The sequence below is a fragment of the Anticarsia gemmatalis genome, chromosome 4 (genome assembly GCF_050436995.1).
Source record: "Anticarsia gemmatalis isolate Benzon Research Colony breed Stoneville strain chromosome 4, ilAntGemm2 primary, whole genome shotgun sequence".
Classification (NCBI taxonomy): domain Eukaryota; kingdom Metazoa; phylum Arthropoda; class Insecta; order Lepidoptera; family Erebidae; genus Anticarsia; species Anticarsia gemmatalis.
The window spans coordinates 1,552,401-1,574,715 of NC_134748.1; the positions used below are offsets into that span (position 1 = coordinate 1,552,401).

General features: G+C 37.1%; 3 protein-coding genes across 9 annotated transcripts in view; 1 reads left to right on the forward strand and 2 right to left on the reverse strand.

Moving 5' to 3' along the window:
* Positions 1–2,500: 2,500 nt before the first annotated feature.
* Positions 2,501–8,474, reverse strand: MESR4 (misexpression suppressor of ras 4). The gene is made up of 2 exons (XM_076113003.1): positions 8,148–8,474; positions 2,501–8,025 (listed from the first exon to the last, which is right to left on the reverse strand). The coding sequence occupies exons 1-2, from the start codon at positions 8,196–8,198 to the stop codon at positions 2,773–2,775; spliced, it is 5,304 nt and encodes a 1,767-aa protein (XP_075969118.1). The 5' UTR covers positions 8,199–8,474; the 3' UTR covers positions 2,501–2,772.
* A 690-nt stretch (positions 8,475–9,164) lies between these two features.
* Positions 9,165–11,693, forward strand: MED19 (mediator complex subunit 19). Its single transcript, XM_076113004.1, has 3 exons — positions 9,165–9,459; positions 9,540–9,911; positions 10,635–11,693. The coding sequence occupies exons 1-3, from the start codon at positions 9,279–9,281 to the stop codon at positions 10,793–10,795; spliced, it is 714 nt and encodes a 237-aa protein (XP_075969119.1). The 5' UTR covers positions 9,165–9,278; the 3' UTR covers positions 10,796–11,693.
* Positions 11,694–12,689: 996 nt separating this feature from the next.
* LOC142972160 (leucine-rich repeat flightless-interacting protein 2-like) overlaps positions 12,690–22,315 on the reverse strand; it is a 31,575-nt gene continuing 21,949 nt past the window's right edge. For 6 of the 7 annotated variants that reach the window (XM_076113008.1, XM_076113009.1, XM_076113007.1 and 3 more), the window contains 7 exons: positions 20,871–20,997; positions 20,311–20,432; positions 19,756–19,902; positions 19,232–19,496; positions 18,669–18,809; positions 18,160–18,347; positions 12,690–17,237 (listed from right to left, as the gene is read on the reverse strand). In XM_076113008.1, the coding sequence (XP_075969123.1) occupies positions 17,127–17,237; positions 18,160–18,347; positions 18,669–18,809; positions 19,232–19,496; positions 19,756–19,902; positions 20,311–20,432; positions 20,871–20,997 (1,101 nt within the window). In that variant the 3' untranslated portion in view covers positions 12,690–17,126. Of the gene's footprint in view, positions 17,238–18,159; positions 18,348–18,668; positions 18,810–19,231; positions 19,497–19,755; positions 19,903–20,310; positions 20,433–20,870; positions 20,998–21,095; positions 21,118–22,315 lie in introns of those variants that run through there. The other variant, XM_076113012.1, reaches the window with a different exon arrangement.

Sequence of the window (22,315 nt, forward strand, 5' to 3'; positions counted from 1 at the left end):
CATTCCTTTCGTTCATTTATCAGAAGTTTGTTATGGTGACATTTTATCGAACAAACGTTAAATAGAAAGGTACATAGTTACTGTTGCTTATGACAATGACTTGAAGTTTTCTTGGATATTCTTAAATACAGCTTCGTCACTTAAATGATACATTAATATATCTAGATCATTATGTTATTACCTATTCTGTCGCAATTAAAAATAAGCTCACAGTTATCTTAGTGATGAGGCTTTTTCGCCAATCGAGTCAAATAAGTTTATATGTTAAAAAAGTAGATACTCACCCACGCGCAAACAACGTAGGTATTGCTTTTCGATTTAATAAACTGGGTTCCTTTTTATCGGCATTTTATCAAATACGTCACATTTAAACTAAATAACTTTTGATAAATGAAATCTAAATACATTATGAGGTTTAGTTTGACCCAGTATATTATGCATGAGGTATTGTTGCCTATTGATACTAGGCTTAGTATCTCTTCTGAAGTACTCAATCCAGGCATAATAGGTACTAGTACTCAAGTGGATAAAGTGGTACCTACTTATATCGCTCAAACGATTTTATGTGATAGTTATTAGTGTTACAATGCCTCTACCTACCTAAAATATTCATTTTTTAATTATCTCAGAAACAAAAGTCACTGTCTGTCTTATTACTATTCAGGTAAAAAAAAAATGAGCTTTATGGATTAGTTACTACTGCACGTACCTACCTAATGAGCGGGTAGCAATTACAGCTATTATATCTTCAAAATACCAACTTTATTGTGGGTTTTAAATAGAGGATATTATCTCAAAAATATGTCTACAAGAACCTCAAATTACTTGCTACCAACCTACTGATTAGATTGTCTATTTGGAGAGGGTTGGGGAATTTTAATTTCTTACATCGTTTGCTATGAAACTTACAGCAGGCGCTAGGTGGCTACTGTATGTTTGAACCTACTGTACCTATAATTTCCTATAATTTTCTTATTAGTGCTCAGAGTGACATATTCCTTTAGTGTTTGCACAATTTACGTAAAGTCGGGTAGTAACCTACAAGAGTAGGTAAGTTATTGTTTTTAGTTCCCGAGTAAGAAACATGACGTGCTCTAAGCTGTGTTCCAACTTTATTTTTCAGCTTGTAGTCTTAGTCTTAATAAAAGCCTTTAAAATTTTCTTACAAAAGGGCTGTTACTCAGCGCCCTAGTTTTCCATTCTGATCGTAAAAGATTGTCCTAACCATAAAACTATTGATAATTTTAATGATTGATCAAATAGTAAGTTAGTTTATCAATTACTAGTAGGTATTTAGGTACCTATATGTACATTGTTCAGAATAACATCAGTAAGCACTAGGAAGAGATGAGCCATCAAAATCTTACAAGTTCCTATCCCTATTTTGCTTTTGCCGCCGTTTATTCGAAAGTCCAAACAGGTGAGCAATTGCCAGTATTTAAAATCCTTGTTGAGACTCACCTAACTTGCTGCACTGTTCTTTATGAGGACATATTGTACTTAGATAATTTACATTCATACTTCGTTAAGTTTTCAGTTACTACCGGCTTGGAGCACAAAATATATTTGTATTTATTTAGGTATTTTATTTACTCTCAAGTTAATGACATTTAAAATAATGCCATAGCCCATAAGCAACGCCAAAGACAAAAATAGTTGTTTAGTAGAGCTGGGATATCCATCCGTAGCAGCTGTGGCTGAGTCAAATGTCGTTGCGGTTATTTTACCGGTATCGCCCTACTTAGATACCTTAGAGCAAGGAGTCCTTTCTCTTATTTAAACACCCGTTTTCATTTTTTTTTTAAAGTAGGTTACCTATAAAACTCTTTTAAATATAATCACAATTTTATATATATTACCAAGGAATTTGTTGTATGCATTTGATTGGATTTATCAGAAAGAATTAAATATTACTTACCAAGATATTGAGATAATAGTATATTGTTTCCTTACTGTCTCTGAGTGTATCCAATACTCTTAGGTATTATGGCAATACTAATATAAGTCAACAGTTTTTTCTGCATAGGTATCCGTTCGAATACAACCGTTCATCTCGTTATGGGTATAATATAAAAACCATCTAAAAATCAGTACCAATATTTATGAAAACGAAAAACAAAATATCACGTTTGTTGCACGGGAACCCCCTTAAATATTACCTAAACTTTTTAAATATTATTTGTATATCAGAAATACATTATCTGATCATGAAACTTCAACTGTATAACTAGTACGGTTCACAACTGTATTGTTTGCACAGACAGGCAGCGGAGGTTCAGTAATGTGGTCCCGTTTTTAACCTACGGAACCCTAATAAAGATGATGCTTCACAACACTGCAACTTACGAAAGTCTCGTCCAATTTCAAATTAACAAAAACAATTATTTATTGCTATATATGCACGATTACGCGCATATGACGTGTATATAAAATAATTTAAATCTTTTGATGTGTTAGTTTTAGTAGGATTTTTCAAGGATAGAAAAATAAAACTGCTAAATTGGTATCAAAAATCGGATTTATATTTCCGTTTGCTGCAGTAGGTCAATTAACAATTTGCCAGGTTACAGAATTGGCCGCACAGCCGGTATCAAGCATAACGTGTACTTTTATAACAATGATACATTTTTTTTCAGACCTAATAACCTAAAACTTACAGAGAAACTACCTACAAAGATATACAGGTAAAGCCTAAATTATCTACAATCGTCAATAAGTTATATACAGATATAATAACAATACAGCAATGTTATATACACTTAAATTTTAGAATTATCTGTAACCTGAGAAACTTTGATTTTTCCTACATTCAGGACAGTACCATTTGCCTTTAGGCGGTACCATGATACCGACACATTCGAAATGGAACCATTCGATGGGACAACCCTCAGCGTCGCAGGCAATCATCTCCGACACTTCGTCGTACGGACAGCGACAGTAGCAGTAGACACTCTCGCCCTCACGCGCTTCCCGCACCGCGGGTCTCTGAAAGGCGTATGGCAAGCTCGACGTACCCGAATTTAGATATGTCGGAGGCGGCGGCACTGAGCTTTGACTATTAGGCTGATATATTTCTAAATTTCCTTCATCACTGGAATCGGAATCGCTCGATTCCATAGACTCGGAGTTCATTAAGATACGCGGCGGCTCAGGATCAGGTATGGGAGCTGTCAATCTTATGGGATCTGTATAATTGTACAATCTGCTGGAGATTGCGGTTGAAGGTACTTCTTTCTTAGCCTTGTGGGTCACTGGGGAAGGCAAATCCTCCTTTCTCCATTCAAGCTTCGGTGGTTGTTGCGGTTTAAGTGCGGCGACAGGTGTCTGTGGAGCCTCTTCATCACTCGAGTATCCATAAAACTTGTTAGGCACTCGTCTCCGTTTCGAAGCTCGTTTATTTTCAATTGATGTTGCTGGAGTACTTATTTCTGTTAAATTGGGAGGTGGTTTGGGAGCCTCTGGAATTTGTACTGTATTGGATTGTAATGATATCGTTATTTTATTAGGTACTAGGGGTGGTGGCGCCTCGACTTCTGATTTAGCTATTACATCTTTAGGAATGTTAATTTTTATGGGCCCATGCTTCTTGGAATTTTTGGATTTCTTTTTCTTTTTACTTTTCTTTTTACTACTACCTGATTTCACTTTCGTATCCTCGACGACAGCTGGCTCCTCTTTAGGTTCTTCTATTTTCTCTTCCTCCTTTACAGGGGTGGCGGGTCGGCTCGCTTCACCGGATATTGAACCACCTTCAGACGGCCCCACTGACGGTACCGCCATTAATTGGTTGCGCTTTTCTTCATTTAGTTTATTAGCAATACGCTGTGGGTTTTCGTCGTAAAATTCTTCATCTGTTTCACTTTCATCCGTTTCCAGATCAGTTTCGGCAATAGGAGGCTCAGTTTTTTCAGGGATCAGAATAGGAGTTTCAGACATTCCCATTACGTCTACATTAGAACCAGTACTGATCCTTCTATTGGGTAACGTTTTCTTTATGCGTTTCGTCTTTTTCTTCTCGTTTCCAGAATCATCAGATGAGTCAGAATCAGATGAGCTCGATGAAGAGGATCCACTACTAGATGAGCAACTACAATTAGATCCACACGAACAACTCGAATCACTGTCACTACTACTGCTGCTTGATGATGATAAACCACCACCGCGGTGCTTTTTCGGTGACTTTTTATTTTTCTTTTTATCACTATTAAATAAATCGTCATCTCCGTTCATATCAGTGGGAACCAAGCAATAATCGTGATCTGATTCACAGACGTGTTTTCTAATGGGAACTAGTGGAGGAGTTTTCTCTTTTTGCTTTTCTACTTTAGCTTGATACTTTTTAAAGTTATCCCATATATCAAGCACTTGCTGGTCATCTGGTTTTTCGTCTACTGCTTCTGTTTTCTCTTCCACTTTAGGAGTAGCTTCAGCATCTGCGTTGGTAATTTCAGTTGATTCTGTTTTTATTGGTTCACTGTCATTCGGTTTTTCTTCAGTATTCTCATCTTTGATGGATGGCGGCAAACCACTGTCTGACTCATCACTGCTGTCACTTTCCGAAAGATTCAGAGAAGGAAAGACGAAAGCAAACAAATATTTGTTCTGATCTTTTAACTTCTTCTTTTCTTTTTTCGTTAGCTGCGCAGTTTCAGACTCAGTTTTCACTTCAGAAGGTCCAGCTTCTTCTTGTGGTGCATTATTTACCAAGTCAATAACAGGTATGGGTTCCTTAGGTGCCTCAGGTGGTGCACTGTTCTGTTTCTCTACTTCTAATTCTTCTGACAACAGTTTCTTTTTATGCACTTCTAAATGTTTATTTAACAGCTTCTTTGAAACAAATTTTTCAGTGCAATCTTGTTCTGTACAAATATGTGGAAATTCACCAGAATGAAATCTCTTATGAACTTTTAAATATACTGCTCTTGTAAATTGCAAACTACATTCTTCACAAATGAATACTGCAGGTGGTGTGCAAAAGTGATACACATGAGGCCACTTTTTCTGCAAACATTTCTTACACATGACACTTTCAGTGCCATGCTTCCAGAATAAGTGGTTGGTAATATCTGGTTTGTTTCTATATGCAATCCCACATCTATAGCATAAGTGGTGTAACTTGTGTTTCCAAACGTGGTTAGAAAGGCGCGCCTGATTGTGACACAACTCCAAACAGACATCACAGGTGTGGTGTATCTTCCGCAAGTGCACCATCAGTCTAAACTGAGATGGGATAGCATCTACATTGCACAAACAACACCTAAACTTAATTTCATATTCAGAATCATATGTTCCAGGGCATAAATGACATATTAATTCACTATAACTATAAAAATTAGATTTACACATAACACACAGTAATATTGTTTTTTGATGCATTTTACGATTATGTAAATAGAGATCTTTATGGACACCAGTTTTAAAATAACACTGAAAACATTCAAACTTATAGTCATATTCTACTTCATCACACTTGTCAACACTGTCATAGGAGTCCAAGTTTATATAGACAGAGTTTAGTTCAGGGGCGCCGGTCCTCAGCTTGGCTGTGATGGTCTCCGGCATCAGCTCTTCAGCCGTGATACTGTCCACTGTTGCTCTGAAGCGATGTTGTGCCACCATGTGTAGAGCTAGCTGTTCACAGTTCACAGCAATCTTACGTACATGATTGCAGTATATGCAATTGTGAACAGTTGATGACAAAAATACTTTCAATAGGTCTTTAAGGGGATATCTATCTAGGGGTCGATCTAAAGACAATTCTGTTACAGGGATAGTGGGCTCTTCATTTATTGGTTCTGCAGGGGCTTCTTCTTCTAAGGGTTCAGTCTTGGGTTCTGTTTTAACATCCACACTCTCATCATCCACTTGAATGTTTTCATCAGCATCAGGTGGCTCCTCTTCTTTCAAACCCACGGGTGACAATATAGGCTCAATCAATGATTTATCTATTTGTGGTTCCTCCACAGGAATATCTTTTTCCTCATGTGTTGTGTTATTTTCATCAACTGTTAATTTATCACTGACATCACTATCAGATGAGTAATCACTAGATGAATCTTTGTCTAACAGTTCTTTGGGAACTCTGACTGTCAGTTTTGGTACCCTGTTCAATGTGTTGATATCCTCCAATTTGTTATCAAAAATTGTGGTTTTAATAGCATTTTCAGGTTTGTTTTCAGGGGTTTTGGATGCTGAATCAACATTATTGTTCAAGAGAGTTTTTAATGTAGTTTCCTTATTATTTTCAAATATGGTAGTTTTCACGAAAGGACTGTCAGCTCTATCACATATTGTCATTTTAATTGATGGTGTTTTGGGTGGAACTGCAGGTTCTAGAGATGTTTCTTTTTCATATCGTTTAGGGGGTCTTCTGACGCGGGAAGGAGGTTTGTGTACATTTTGTTGCCCTACTGTTGGATCAACAGTGGAATTTATAATAACAGGTGAATTTGCATTGTTCAAACTTAATTTTAACTTAATACCACCTTCCTTTTCCACATGAGGAGCTGCAGATTCCTCGACTCTATTGAATGTCTCTTTAACAGGTTCACTTATTTCATCAGAAACTGGAGAATCACTATCCTCTGAATGGTCTAAGCTGTCATCATCACCATTTGGAATCATTTGTTTACTTCTCTCAGGGCTGTAGATGCTCTGGTGAATGGGACTTGATATAGGTTTAGCATCAGGACTTTCTAGGTCCATACCTGAGTCAACTGTGTTGATAGTGTCTTTACTTGTTGTTGCCGACCCGTCTGAACTAATACTTGTATCACTTATTAGAGGCTCATTCATTGTTGTCTCTGGAGGAGCTGCAGCTATGCATCTATGGGTTGAGGATGTGACAGTCTCAGGTTTACTCTCACTCATGTCTTTCCTATCACAAATTGGTTTTATTGAATCTTTAACTATACTTGTAGGACCATTAGTAGAAACTTCATTAAAACTTTTAGTATTTTTCATGCTATTTGTCTTAGCAGCATGTTTACTTATGAGAACAGGCACAGGTTTCGGCTTAACATTATTACAATCATGATTGAAAAAGTCATCTTGCTCACTGCATATTTCATCACATGCACAGCACATCAAATAAAGAGTTCCATTGTAAACATTAAAAAATTCTTCTTTGCTATCATAACTAAACTCCTTTACATTATGTTTGTTTGTCAGATGAGAGGAGAGCTTCTCTGCCTTTGAGAACATTCCCAAACAGAATAAACAAATGTGTCTATTATGTACTTCTCTCATGTGCAGAAAGAGATTCCAGTTCTCATAGTATGTACCACAAGCTGAGCACAAATACACTTTTCTTGTAACTCTAGATGGGCCACTGTTAGTGGCTTCATTGGGACTGGGAGCTGCCTCAGGGCTCAATGCAGGTTCTTTTGCTTGTGCTCGACAGACCAACTGATGTTCTTTCAGCATAGCCAAAGTCTTGAATGACATACAACAACACTTTCTACACTTAAACTTCACCATTGGCTGCAAGCCCAGGCTCTGTGCATATTCTTTCTTCAACTGGGGTCCCTTTTCAGTTTTACCCTTTTTGAACTGTAAAAGTTGGCTTTTAGGTACAAGTCGAGGCACAGGTTTATCTCGTTCACTGTTGACATCACTCTCAGCTGATGAAACATTATGAAATTGACTACGATCTATGTGCTTAGGTATAAGTTTGGGCACTCTGGGCACAGAGTTGGCAGGAGTGCTGCTATCACAACCTTTATTCAATGAAGGCTTTCTTTTCTTGCTTGGGTTATAGTATTGAAGTGAATTATCTACGAAAGGTCTTTTGCCAAGATGTATTCTTAGTGGGTTGATACGTTTCTTGAACTTATCGTCACTCGAAGTATCAGCGGGCACCCGGCACTGATCGTAGGGCTCGTCGGGCGGACTGGACGGCTCGCCAGCGAATTCGTGCCCATTGGCGGTTAATTTCGCAGGGCGTTCGCCGTACAAATTTGTCAATGATCCTGGACTGATTTTATCATCTTTCGTATTGACAATATTACCATCTTCCATAGTTTTCTGAAAAAATAAAAACACGTGCTTTTGACTACTAGGAAACAAAAGACGCTCAAACAAGAGGAAATCGAAACATGATTTGAATTATCATCGTATCAACAATAATATAAATATACAATAAGTACCTCGGAATTCGTCCGTCCAGCACGAGTGCAAGAATATAGATTCGTTTCCATGCATCCGTTTGATCAGAGCAATCCTTACATCAGGCTTAGTATGAGGCAGCCACGGGCTGATCATTCCCGTAAAATGGCGTCACTTCGCACAGCGAGGAATGGTGATATCAAAAGCGTTGCTGTATATTTGTACCACTCAAATCACAGTTCACAAACATTTTTCAGGGTTTATATATCACAAATGAACACAAACAAAACGAAATTAACCCCTATAAATTGTTTATTTCCAAACACATTATCGAAAATCGTAGCGTATTACGAGAGGCTAATTCATGAACCATAGACTAAATTTTTACTTCTTAAATTTTACTTTTTTAATTGCACAGAGTAGACATAGCGTTATTTATGAACACGTGTTTTTTAACCATAGAGAGTATATAAATAAGAACAAAAGTTTATTAAAGTAAATATGATTCAACAATTAATTTTAAGATGTAAAATACTCCATCAATATTGAATCGTTTATGCTTGAGATAGAGTTTTAGTTTTAGAACTAAATGTTAGAAATGCGTATCCGAACGCATTAGACATAGACAAAAGATGATGTTTTTTACTTTCACCAATAGAGATTTACTAGGTATTTACTTATCAAGTCGAATAAATGTTGATACCTACATAAGCTGATGATTAATTTCATCACGTATAATAATGTTCATCATCATTGCATGGGTCATATTCCTTTATCGATAACAGTGTTATTTAAAAACAAAGAAAAATGCACCTATCCCATTAGCACTCATTATTAAAAAACATTTTCTATTTCTTTTCGTTTTGATTCTAGGTCGTCACTGACTAATTACTACCTTAAAAATTAAGTGCTTGATTGATAAAAAATATTTCAAACTAAGCTAAATTCCTTGTTCGACCGTAGTTTACCAAAATATTTTTTTATTTTTGAGATGATTCTAAATGCTTAATCGACTAAGTAAGTCAAATAGTCGCTTCGTTTGCCAACCTCAATTATTTTTTGCAAATTTGTCAAAAAGCTCTTCGAAGTGAGTGAGGGTGTACAGTTTTTATAGTTTTCTTTAGTGGGATTTTTTTTCTTTACGTTTGTTATGTAGACAATGCAGATGCAAGATGATGTCTGAGCAGTTTAGAAAGGTAGAACCATATTCCCCAAAGTCTTCGCCGCGAGGCGCGAGGTCACCAGTGGTTTCTCGTCAGGATTCCTCTGGAACACTCAAAACTACCATCTCACTCGGCAAGAACCCGTCTATAGTGCACAGTGGACCATTCTATTTGATGAAAGAACCTCCAGGTACGACTCCTTACATCTTTAGCTACCGTTACAAAGGTTTATTTACAAGGTATAACGTTTTATTCATATATTATTTACAGGAGAATGTGAGACCACAGGGGCAACTAATTTGATGGCTTATTATGGCCTGGAGCACTCGTATAGTAAATTTAATGGTAAAAAACTGAAGGAATCACTGTCGTCGTTTCTGCCTAATCTGCCTGGTATTCTTGATGGTCCTGGGCAGGAGGATAATAGTACTTTAGGATCGGTTATAGCAAAGAGGCCAATAGGTGGTAAGGAGTTATTGCCACTGACGAGTGCTCAGCTGGCTGGTTTCCGGCTGCATCCAGGTCCTCTACCGGAGCAGTACCGCTATGTCAGTGCGACTCCACCCAAGCGGCATAAGACCAAACACAAGAAGCATAAGCATAAGGATGGAGTGCCTCCCGGTCAAGAAACTCCATTACAAGGTGTGTTCTCTGTTTGTTTTATTGAAAGTGTGCTTTATATATTGCTGTTGACTAAATAAACCCCTTATCTTAGCTTCCTCTGATAGCATAAATTGTTGTGTAGATAATAACAATAAATTGTAATTTACTTACTGTTGATGAAATAAGCAATCCAGTAGATACTTTTATATGTAGTTATTGTAATGCTTATACATTGAATGTGTATTCCTAAAACTAATTTGGAGATGATATATTAATTTTAAAAATTTACAACTTTCTGTATATATATGATTGTACAAGAATCTTTGGTAGTAACATGCTAGCATTTGTTTTGGGAAAGGCTTAATAATAAAAAGTTTGTTTTTGAGGATTTCGTGACAGGTTGGCTAGTTGTAGGTTTGAGCTACGGACTATGTCAGTTGTATCATCAACAATTGATAGTGGTTCAACATGTATTGCCTAATATTAGACTCTATATTTGATATTATTTGCAAGTAAAGTATCAATGTGCTATCCACAAAGAATTGTATCAAGTTTGATTGTACCTTGTGTCCGTTGTTTGTATGTTTGAAAAGTCCCCACGACACAAGAGCAATTCTTAATGCAGGAGTTGTCTGTTAGAGAAAAAAAGATTGTCTAAACTGTTGGGACTTAATAAACGTTGATACGGTAGCCATTATAATTCTCCTAGTTATAACTTGTATATTTTTTAAATATTGTCATTGTATTGTATCCCTTCAACAGATTCATCAAACCCAGACACATATGAGAAGAAGCACAAAAAGACGAAGCGTCACGACGACGACAAGGAACGTAAGAAACGGAAAAAGGAGAAGAAAAGGAAAAAGCAGAAACACAGCCCCGAGCACGGAGGTCTCACACCGAGCCAACACCCTGTACCTTAAGTAATACTGTAGTTATAAGCTCAACCTATTGAGCCCAAAGAGACTGCACCATAGAGTTTGTTACACAGCTATGTGCTAGAACCAAAAAAACATTTTCCTTATAGATCAATGGTAATCAGAAAATCATTATAGATGTTATGTGAGAGATATTTATGTTGACATTCAGTTGTCTGTTGCATAAAACCTTTGTACTAAAACAAGTCAAAACATGTGATTAATTTCAAAATCATAATTAAATAGTTGACTATTATAATTGAAATCTTATATCAAGTTTATTAAAAGATTATTTCAGTGTGATTACAACACTTGAGCAACATGAGTGACAAAAAAATCACAAACTGATCCATAATTTTGTTGATTTAACCTCTTTATAACTAATTTAGTATCAAAATATACACTAAATAAATGGCTTTGTAGAAGTGTGAAACTTTTAAATAATAGGTTAATGTAGTGTTGCCTTATTTTATTGTTGATTACAACAGAATAGTAGAATTGACTGAAATTAGCTTCGTTTCTGAATAGATATAATTTCATTGAATGGTGATGGATGGTATTTAATGGCTAGCTAATGTAAAGTTAAATGTTTTTTTTCTCTTGTAGAGTTGGAATTATTTTAAGTTTACTTGTAAGCAGACTGATGGGAGTGTGTAAATACAATTTAGATAAAATATTTTCTGATTTCCCTAAACTTATTCTTGTCATCTCTTTGGGCTTGACTCATATGAAATTAAGTATTAAGTTATATGATACAGTAATTAATATTTCGTTTTTACCATTTTGTTAGATTTCTTTTCGTATTCTGAAAACCAAGATTCATTGTAAATATACCTACATTTTTTTGTTTTTAATTATTATTAAGTACCATTCTCATAGACGTAATAAATTTGATAGAACGTTATGATGTTGTTTTATTGATAGTAAAGGAAAATAAACAATAATTATAATTAGTAATATACCTAAAACATATTAAGATAGTCGCATTGTTCAGAGATTACCAATAGCCAATAAACTGTGCTCCAACATTTATTGAATGCTTGTGAGAGTGCCCTGACGCACCTGAGTCACCTGACCTTGTACTGTCGTCGATAAAAGTGAGAGGTATGGTGCAAGCTTGCGTTATCAACGTCGCACCATCGGACTTTCTTCTTTAAAATCTTGTTTTTCTAGATCATAATGCTTTTTGTAGCATCTACTACCTACCTGTGCCAGTCATAGCGCCTCATTATCTTCTGTAGCCTAAATAAAATCCGTACTATCAGATTGTTAACACACCTAGATATCAAATAGATTTGAAATAACGGGGGAGTATACAGATGTTTGTTTCAAAATTTAGGAATCGTGTGTGCGTGGTGAACACCATCTACCGAGCCACGGAAGTCGTTACACATTATGATGATATTATTATATGATCTTTTATTGCAACATGTATATTTTATAGGAAAACATGACAGTAGCGCAATCGTTCCGATTATCGTTACTAAAAATAAATCATTGTAGTATTACCTGTTACAATAGGCGTGAACCCGTGCATGAACCAATGATCTGTTTAGATAACGCCTAAAAATACATATTTTATAAAAATTTTAACATTAGGACCTTTTTATCTCAGTAGGCATCTCTTGCCTGTATTATTGTTTGAGAAATATAAAGGAATCTCCAGAATGGCAGGATCTCTAATGTGAAGTATATAGAAATCATTATCTATCGACCGATAATAGCAATGATAAGAGTTGCAAAAGCTTTCACCAGCTAGAGCAGAGCTTGACGATCTATAACCAGTTTGTTATATGTGCCCAACTTCTCTTGTGCGGAGGGAAGATCAGTAGTGTGTGGGTGCACCATCGTAGGTAGATTATATCAGCTGTTAATTCACGAGATTAAAATAAAACAACACTTTCAGAGCGAAATTTATTCAAAATATTCAAATTTATACAATATTAAGTCTGTTTTCGCTTCATATAAAAAAGACAGTTGGTCATTCAGTTAAAATTGAAAACAAAATAAATTAGTAATGCAGCACCAAAATACATACATCGTACTTATAATATTACGTTCCTACTTACAAATTATACCGAGTTTACGAGTGAAGGCCGCCGTGGAAGCGTTCTGAACAGTGCCCTGTCAGATGTCGAAGTAAAGGCCCTGACTATCTGATATATTGCAAAAGACTGGTTCGCAAAACGCTTGTATTTACTTTAATAATACTAATTAACAGCAAATTATCTATTGTAAACACTTCTAACTAAGCTATACGCTTAAGCTAGGAGTGGGTTTAACATCAACTGCGTAAATGTGGTCGGAACTTGCTACATAGAGTCGCAAGTCCGAGGCTTTTGCTTTGTGAAGGCACTGCGATAATTGTAAGTTGTAATAGTAAGTACGTATACGTTGCGACCCGTTCCCTGCTTCCAGTATTAAACTACGGCCGAGATAAACAAATGTTCGTTTTAGTTGACTTATATCTTCCATCTATAAACAATCTGAACATTTTATATACTAAACACGCAAAACTTTCATTATGTTATTAGTTAGGTACAAAGTGCGGGCTAACTGCGTACAGAGTGTTTAATCGGTGGTGTCTACAAAATTTGCTGTCTATTCGCAGTTAAACCACAATTTATTTATTATTTAGTTATTCTAGAAAGTCCTGCGTGCTTTACAGTAACAAAAATTGACTATCACTTGAATACAGACAACACTTCATTCTTTATCTTATCTGATTACCATAGACTTGAAGGTACCTTCACAATTTGAAATTCTGATATTGTATCATTATCATATCTCTTAACGCTTTGGTTATTTGAATTTCAATTTTTTTCTTTTGTGCAATTTGTATTGTATAATGTGAGGTCTGTATGGCACAATAACTCATTGTCTATGGTGTGGTACATATTTAGGTACAGGATGTGAGTGTTGTTTGCGTCCAAGTTAACTCGTGACCTTGTCTAACGCAGAACATCGCAATACAAAATCTACAGATATACATACACATAATGTCGACGCACACGTTCGACAACAGACAAGCGCGCACTACGTCTACGGGCGCGTGTGACCGCGTGACGTGGCGCGTGACGTCACAACACCGCACTACTCGACACTACACCGCGTCATCTCTATCTAATACATTTTGGTGCGCCATGGCACTGTACGTTAAGTGAGCATCACTAACAACTATATTTATATATAAGCGAGTTCGATAATCTGTACATCGTCAATACGTTTTATTCACATTTATACCCAAGCTACTCCGAGATCTAAGTAATGTTCAAGTAAAAGAATGCGAACGACGAGATAAAAAATAATTTACAATCAGTTAAGCATGGTAACTTTGTAGTGAATAAACAATCTCGAAATATAAAAGTACTTACAGTTCCCACGAACACTCACCGTCAGTCCTAATACTATTGGACGTTTATGTTCAATAGACTATCAGAACATTCATGGGATACAATTTTGAGCAATCATATTAATTACAGATACATAATAATATATTAATATCGCTCTACGAGCGCACGACTCGTGAGTAGTCGTGACTCCGTGAGGTATCGCGTCTCGTGAAAACTTAACGAACTGAATTTGTGATACCAATGGCAAGTAACGAATCGATCACCACATTGTGATTAGTAACAAAGCGAAATGAATACGGCAAGCTGGATAAAACTCTTACGCAATACCTATACAGATAATATGAACGTAGTTAAAATAAATAATTATTTATTAAAATTAACAAAACATTAATTAATTATACACATTATTATACATTACAGGGAATATTCAGTTATAAAGCGATTTACAAGTTAAAAGTAACGGTTATAATTACATAATACAACCATGCGACGTGCTCCCGGGCGATTGTGTTACTTGTTCAGTTCGATCACTGTATTACACTGACCCTATACGATCATGTACTAAATATTACGTAACAGGTCCACGTATACCACCAGCGTATAACTCCGTGCACGTAACACGCTTATACGTCGATACAATTTTTCATCATTTATTTAATTGCAAATGTTAAATATGATATGTATGCGTGGCTAAGGTATCAGTGCCTACAGTGAAACAAACATCAACTTATTTACATATACATACGTCAATGATCACCCGAGAGCACTGTTTTCAGACAAGAACATCTAATTCCTTACAACATGTCTACATCACGTCCAAGCATAAATATGACTACTTAGTTCTCGCCTGAACCAACATTATCTTACAAGGGACGAGAGACTCGCCTAACCCCTGATTTCTGAGGTATATTTAGCGGTAGTTTATCTATTTAAACGCTATTGAATAGATAAACTACCGTCAAATGTACTTCAGAAATCGGGGGTAAATGACTTACATTTCAATATGGAAATGCCATCGTATTTAGAACTAATTCACAAATAATTACATAACATGACTGGTGATAACATAATGTTACTATACTTATCTATCGTGGTTACTAACATGAATGTGGACGCGTTTAGACGTACGTAGACTATAATATCAATGGATATTATACTTAATTTCGAATGCAATAAAGTTGAAAATAAAATGCTAGGTCAGGTATGCCTATGACATTATAATAGAAGATAATATCTCTTGCATGGCATTCTGAACTCTATGAATAAGAAATTAAGTTAATTTTTCTCTTACTCAAAGTGCAAAAATCTACGTACACCTAAATGCGTCTCAAGACCGTCAATTCGAAAAGACGAAGGAATTTTCAATGTGTTTAAACTACATTGTAACTTTACGGAATGACATATTCATTATTGGGCTATTATGACTAATATTGCGTTATCTAATACTATTAAAATGTAAGGCATTTTCAATTGAATAATATTAAAGCTAATATGTATACTGAGCAACGGTAATTGTATGAAATTGAGTTTGTATCTTAACTACCGCGTAGTCTAAACACACTGTTTATTCGTTGTTTGCAAAATATTTATAAAAAACGCCTAAAGCTACTTTAGTCTTCATTTTTCGAAATAACGGTCTGCTTTTGTGAATTAGCCTAGTTCCTATACTCGGGCCATTTCAAACGTGCGAACTAAGTCATGTCATTTTATCGGAGTCTTTAGCTCGCACTTACACATTGTCACATTCCTATGATTTATTTATTATGACGTAGTTCGCAGGTTTGTAACGGCCTAAGTATAGTTAGTTACTTATATCGTGCTAATCGTGTCGCGATTAACGCATGCAATGAAATGCGGGCACAGCACATAATGTCTGCGTGTAAAAATCGCGTGCTTTTAAAAACGTTGTTGAATCGAATAAAATGCCGGTTATTTATAATAAAAATGTTATTATGTCGTTTACTGTTATACTATGAGTTTGAATTTATTGACATGGTTTTAAGAGGCATACTTTAGACAAGGCAGTTTTAGAATTTGCAAACGGAAAATTTGCTTTTACGCAAAATATGAACCCGTCAATTTGCACTTAACTTGCGTTATAGTCCGAACACAAGGACTACCTGTTAAAAGGTGATATCTTAGGTCAACAACGGAACAAATTATTTTACTGCATAAATCATAAGAGAGTCTCTATTATGCATATTCCATCGTTATAGTCTTGTAACCACTCTTGTGTCTTTTTAGTTCAATTGTCAATGAATTCAAATTCCCGTATAACATTTCAAAGACTTCGATCTAACTATACATTTCGAACGTCGTTAAATATTCTGTAAACGAAATTTACAAAACCGTATCTTTTCATACAAAATGATTTGATGTGAATGAACAAATGCAATATATTTGCATATCAGCCAACACGTATTGGAAGCACAGTGGGTCGGCTTAGTACTAATGACTACGACTGAGCAATAATTTGTGGTTGTATTCTTAATAGAATATTGATCAAGGAACTATCACGTATTTAAGTTGATAACTTTGAAAATCACTATGCTGTACATTGTTTTCACTCTTAGTATAGTGATGAACACGTTACGTCAAAGCAGCAATGTACTGTATAGTGACCATCAAATTAACGTACACTAGTTGTCAACTGAGATACGGGATAAGTCCGCAGCTCTATGAGATATCTGATCTGGAGATATTTTGACTAGGAGCATATTTGTGTAACATATTATAGTTACAAGTTAATGCTCACACTCCATTCGTATTTCGTCAACCATTCTTTACAAAGAAAACGCTTATTATGGCTTATGAATCAAAGTTGTCGGACATTCTACGTCATTAGTACTAAGCTTTCTCTCTGCACAATAACATCTACTCTGTGTACATACGTAGATAAATGCTGCGCTGTAATCCATCGCTGGTTCAGTTATAAGTTTCAAAGTGTTGTTTTGTAATAAAGCGGCAATGCGTGTGGTTTATTGTCACAGGTCCTTGAGGAGCGCTGACTTTGCGTTCTTGAGTTTGTCCAGGCGTTTCGTCAGGTGGCTGTTCTCAGTCTCCAACTCTTCAACTCGGTTTAATGCTTCTCTCGCCTGCGAAGATGGGTGTATGTTAGAATGTTGTTAAATAGTGGGACAGTGTTGTTTATATACAGATGGTACACTGCATGCCGGGAGTTAAACATTATTGTAGGATATTTACATTGACATTATCACTGTAAATAATCTGTTCGGCAAGAGTTAGTTCATCATAATGTTATAGTAAAAATGTCAATAAATTACAAAAAAAAGTACCGTCTATTGTAATTAACTCTCGCTGAAAAGATAGTAGTAGTTAACATTTAGCAGCATTTATTTTGTTTATAGCACACTGTTTGGACTTGACATATTCTAATGCCATTTCTGAACATATTTAGTAAAATTCAGGGGTCGATTATAAACTCAGATTCCAGATTTTGCTAGTTCAGATTTGGAAAAGTATTGTATTAAAATAATAATATAATCTTTGCAAAATATTTTGTATCATATCATTCTCAAATCAATTTTCTGTTGTTTTATTTTGGAGGTAAGAAAGAAAGGTACACGCAGGTAAGAAAGAAAGGAGGCCTTAAAAATACCATTATCGTAAAAGGCAAAGACGACACGTTTAGTGGTAAACAAGTAACGTCATGTTAAGAGCTTGTATCAAGTCGGTTGCGTTACAGCTAGTTGCAGGGGTAACACACCGTGTATTATACAATCACTGTACCGTTAACTGTCGCCATTATTGATAACGGCCCAGAAGTCAACAATATCCTGAAAATATAATCCATTCTATATACGTCGTTATTATTTTCTTACATCTCAATATTTGATGTGTAACATTATAATAGGTAGACTTCATAAAAACAACTATATTTGGACGGCAATGGGTTTTATTTCTTTAGTATACGTAATATACGTATACCATTCTTGGGTAAATGTGTTCGTTCTATTCATTTGACTGTAAATAAATATGAGTAAGCAGGTGGTGTACCTCCCGCTGCAGCTTGCGCCGCTCCTGCTTGAGCTGCTCCTCGTGCTCGTCCTGGTGGTCCTGGCGCGCCCGCAGCCGCGCCAGCTGCGCCTCGAGGCGCGCCAGCTGCGCCGCGTGCAGCGCCGCCTCGGCCTCGGCGCGCGCCGCGCGGGCCTTCGCCTCCGACGCCGACTTGCGGACCGCCTCCACTGCAATATACAACATTGTTTACTAAATTACCGTCCAACCATGACCAGAATGGCACTCACGCCTAAACATGGCAAATTTCACAATAATCACTCTAATTCTATAATTCTAAATCGACCTTTATCAGGCTATATTGTAAACACTTTGACCACTGACACTGACGAAGAACGTCAAACAAAATTATTTTTATCATCACATTTTCGCTAGTTATTACATTTTTTTATAATCTTTTCATTAAACCATTAACATCAAAAATTTATCGAAAATACTCAAAACACTTCTATATTCTTAGTATTTCTAAAGTAAATAGAATTTGTACTCACACTCATTCTCATATTCGTGGTCGTGATGGTTAGTGACACCGTTCTGTCGTGCGGCGCGCTCCTCGTTCAACTGTAACTTCAACTTGCGCACCTCCGACTCCAAGGACTGTTTCGAGTTCAACAACTTTTGCAATCGCACGTCTGCAATACAAAACAAATTTCATTCAAAATTATTATTTCCTACTTATACCATACATCTTGTACATTCTGATATGAACTTTATTTTTTGTTAGCCTATATTATCCCACTGCTAGGCAAACGCCTCCCTCATTTTCTTCCAGTCCTCTTTATCTCCTGCTATGCGTGATATCAACTTTATTACAAGGGTTTAATTATAATGCATAGTTTATTAATGAATACTGCGGATCGTAGGAGCATGAATTCAGACGACATATTTATTTCTTTGACATTTACTTGTTCTTTGTATTTTTGATTTACGTTGCTATACGTAACTACGGTATGGTGCAAAAACAGCAGTAAATTTTATATTTCTACGCAGAAATAAGGTAGTGTAGTGTGGTGGAAGGTATATTAATAGGTATAAAGTAAGATTGTGTACGCACCCAGCGTGCCCTCCCCCGCGTCGTTGAGCAGCTGCTGCGCGTGGTGCGACACCAGCGCCAGCGGCGGCACGGCGCCCACGGCCTCGCCGGCCCCCGCCCCCGCGCCCGGCTCCAGCGCCGCCGCCTCCACGAAGGCCTGCCCCGCCGCCGCCGCCGCCACGTCGCGCGCCCGGATGGCGTCGCGCGCCGCCGACAGTTCCCGCGACACTGACTCGTGCTCGCGCTTCAATCGCTCGAATGATGAACATTTCTCTCTGTGCTCGCGCTGGAATAACACAAAATTTTCGTTAGAATAAAAAAGAACTAGCTTTTTATGGTATTTAGTAACTATCGTACAGTAATATATTATTTCCTCCATCATATATCTCTCATAAACTGTACACAAAAATTTGGCACGCTGTTCTTTGTCAGCAGCTAACCTGATAAGTGAATATTATCCACAAACATTAACACATTTTACATTAAACATTTTTAATTGATAGTAATTTAAATTTAGCAAAGAATGTGAGTGTGTATGTGTATACCTGTAACTGCGCATACTCTTCATGTAGCTCCTCTATCCTGTCTTTGAGCAGTTCGAGCTGGTAGCCGAGCGCCGCCTTGTCGTTGTCCAGCTGCGCGTTCAGGATCATCGCCTTGCGGAACTTCTCCTCCACCTCTTTCAACTCGTGCTGGAAACAACACACAAATACAATTAGTGTTAAAAAAATCAACAAGTAGCTACTAGAGCAATATCTTCCTCTAACCAACTAGTGGCTACCAATGACAGACCAAGAACTATTGACGTCGTAATTTGAAAAAAAAATACATGTGAGTTTTAATTTCTTTATAAAGCTCAAACTCGTGAACAAAACGACTGCTAACTACTACTAACTAACTGTTTCAAACACTAAGAACATAAGGCAGTGGTGACGAAGGCACCCCTCTTTCTCTAAAAAGTATCAAAGTGTATGGAAGAAAGTCCTGGATTTTCACTGGCGTAGCATACTCCTACCATGTACAGCAGGCTAGCAAACATATACATTGACTGGGTTATACGCACGCTCTACGTAACTACTGTAAGATCATGTGCAACTCACCCTAAGATCCTTGATGCTGAAGGTATCATCGGCGGAGTCCTCCGAGCTCCGTCGTGGCGAGTGCACGGAGCTGGCCGGACTGAGCGCCGCCAGCCGCGTGCGGTCACGTCTACCCACCGTCTCTGTACATATAAATACAAACTTAATACTATAATTCTCTAACTGATTATACTGATTTATAAGTGAATGTTATACGTACGCAGGATACCGCCTTCTTCCCGTCAAGGTTAGCACAAAACAATGCAAAATTTTATTAAAAACAGATAAATTTTGATATTCGAAATAGAGCATGTTTGGCAGACTGCGAAGACCATTAAACTCGTCAGTGTTTAGAGGCGCACACGCATTATCTTGGTAAAGTAAGATAACAAAATGTAAATAGTGCCTGTTGCCATTACTGGGACACTTGCAGTTATCTAAAGTTGACCATTTAAGGCTGCCTTTCTACGAAAGATATACGAAGGAAATCTCACAGAAAGGATTACATTACGGCCATAGCATAGGTCGGCAGGATCTCTAGTGGAAAGGTGTACTGCATGTTATTGTGTAGAGTCTCTCACCTGCATACATGTCATATGCCTTATCAGCATGGTCCTCCTGCTCGCGCTGTTGTCGCTCTAACTCGCGCATGCGTATCTCGCGCGCCTCCGCTCGGGCCGCGCGGCGCGCCGCCAGCCGCTGCTCAGCCTGGAAATACAAACATCATTTATTAAATACCACATTATTGCAACAAAAACATGCTTGAAAAGGTATAGGAGGAAAAAATTTGGGCAGAGAAAGAAAACCTTAGATTGGAGACGTGTAGAGCTCTTCCACTTAACCACCCACAAGAACTATTTTGATAAACTGTCTGCGAACGGCGATGGATAACTTTCACTAATCAACAAGCACAAAAAGTACAAGATTATAGAAAATATTAAAAAATATATTTGAAATGAAGTGAATGTATTTTGCGCAGACGTGTCGTTGCGTCGAGCTAGCTGTTCTAACACAGATACAGAACATATGATTCAGTTATCCCAGTTGGCAAGTCACCCGGGGAATCGAACTTCACTTTACCGGCCGATTAATTAATATATTATATTTCAAAACGTTGCCAAAGAAACGGTAAGGTTGCGCAAAGCGACGAGTGGGCGGAACATCGCGCTCGTAAGTTACTCGTCTTTGTAATTAGCTCTTGTACTAGATAAGAACAGTAGAGCTACGTAGTATTAAATGTACTGTGTAATTAGAGAGACACTCGGGCAAAATAACGGAAAACACATTACAAGTATGAGGGGACATTAGCACTTTACATTCACACGATAACCAAGGGTTTCATCAAAACGTCAGGGAGCCGGCAACTCAACTGTGTCACACGAAACGACGTGTGCTATCTGTGAACATCTATACACGTAAGTTGGCAAGCGACGGAATTTGAAACAGGCAGAACAGAATTTGGTTTACAATCATGTAGTGCAAAACGTTGTACGCCGGCACAAGATTACATTTTATTCATATTTGTATAACTCGTTGCAACCAGTATTTATAAATATTCAACGATGTAATTAAAACATCAAACTACAACATAAACAACAGCAGGTAGCAATCGTATCACAAAAACAAAGTCTACATCCGCTGTCCCAATTTCTCTACTTCACGGCGCATTATCTAGCGAATAAACATAAAAGTACGAACACATACTAGTAGCTAGTAGTGACTTGTAATATAAATCCGTATGTGCCGCTGAGTTACGTCACACGAGAGGAAGGTTGAAACGCTCGGAAGCGCAGCAATTAACGATTACACCTCGTTGCGCGGAAATTGATGAGCGTCGTACTGCACACGGATGCAGGATTAACGTTTGTTTACATCTGATATCTTCAATCCGGTTAAACCAAAGCAACTAGCTGCCTGTTACAATCTACTACCAACATTTGAAATGTAAGTTTCTAATCTGACATAAAATATTGGTTTAACGACCATCAGCAAAATTATGCATGCAATCACAGTGCATTCACTGCAT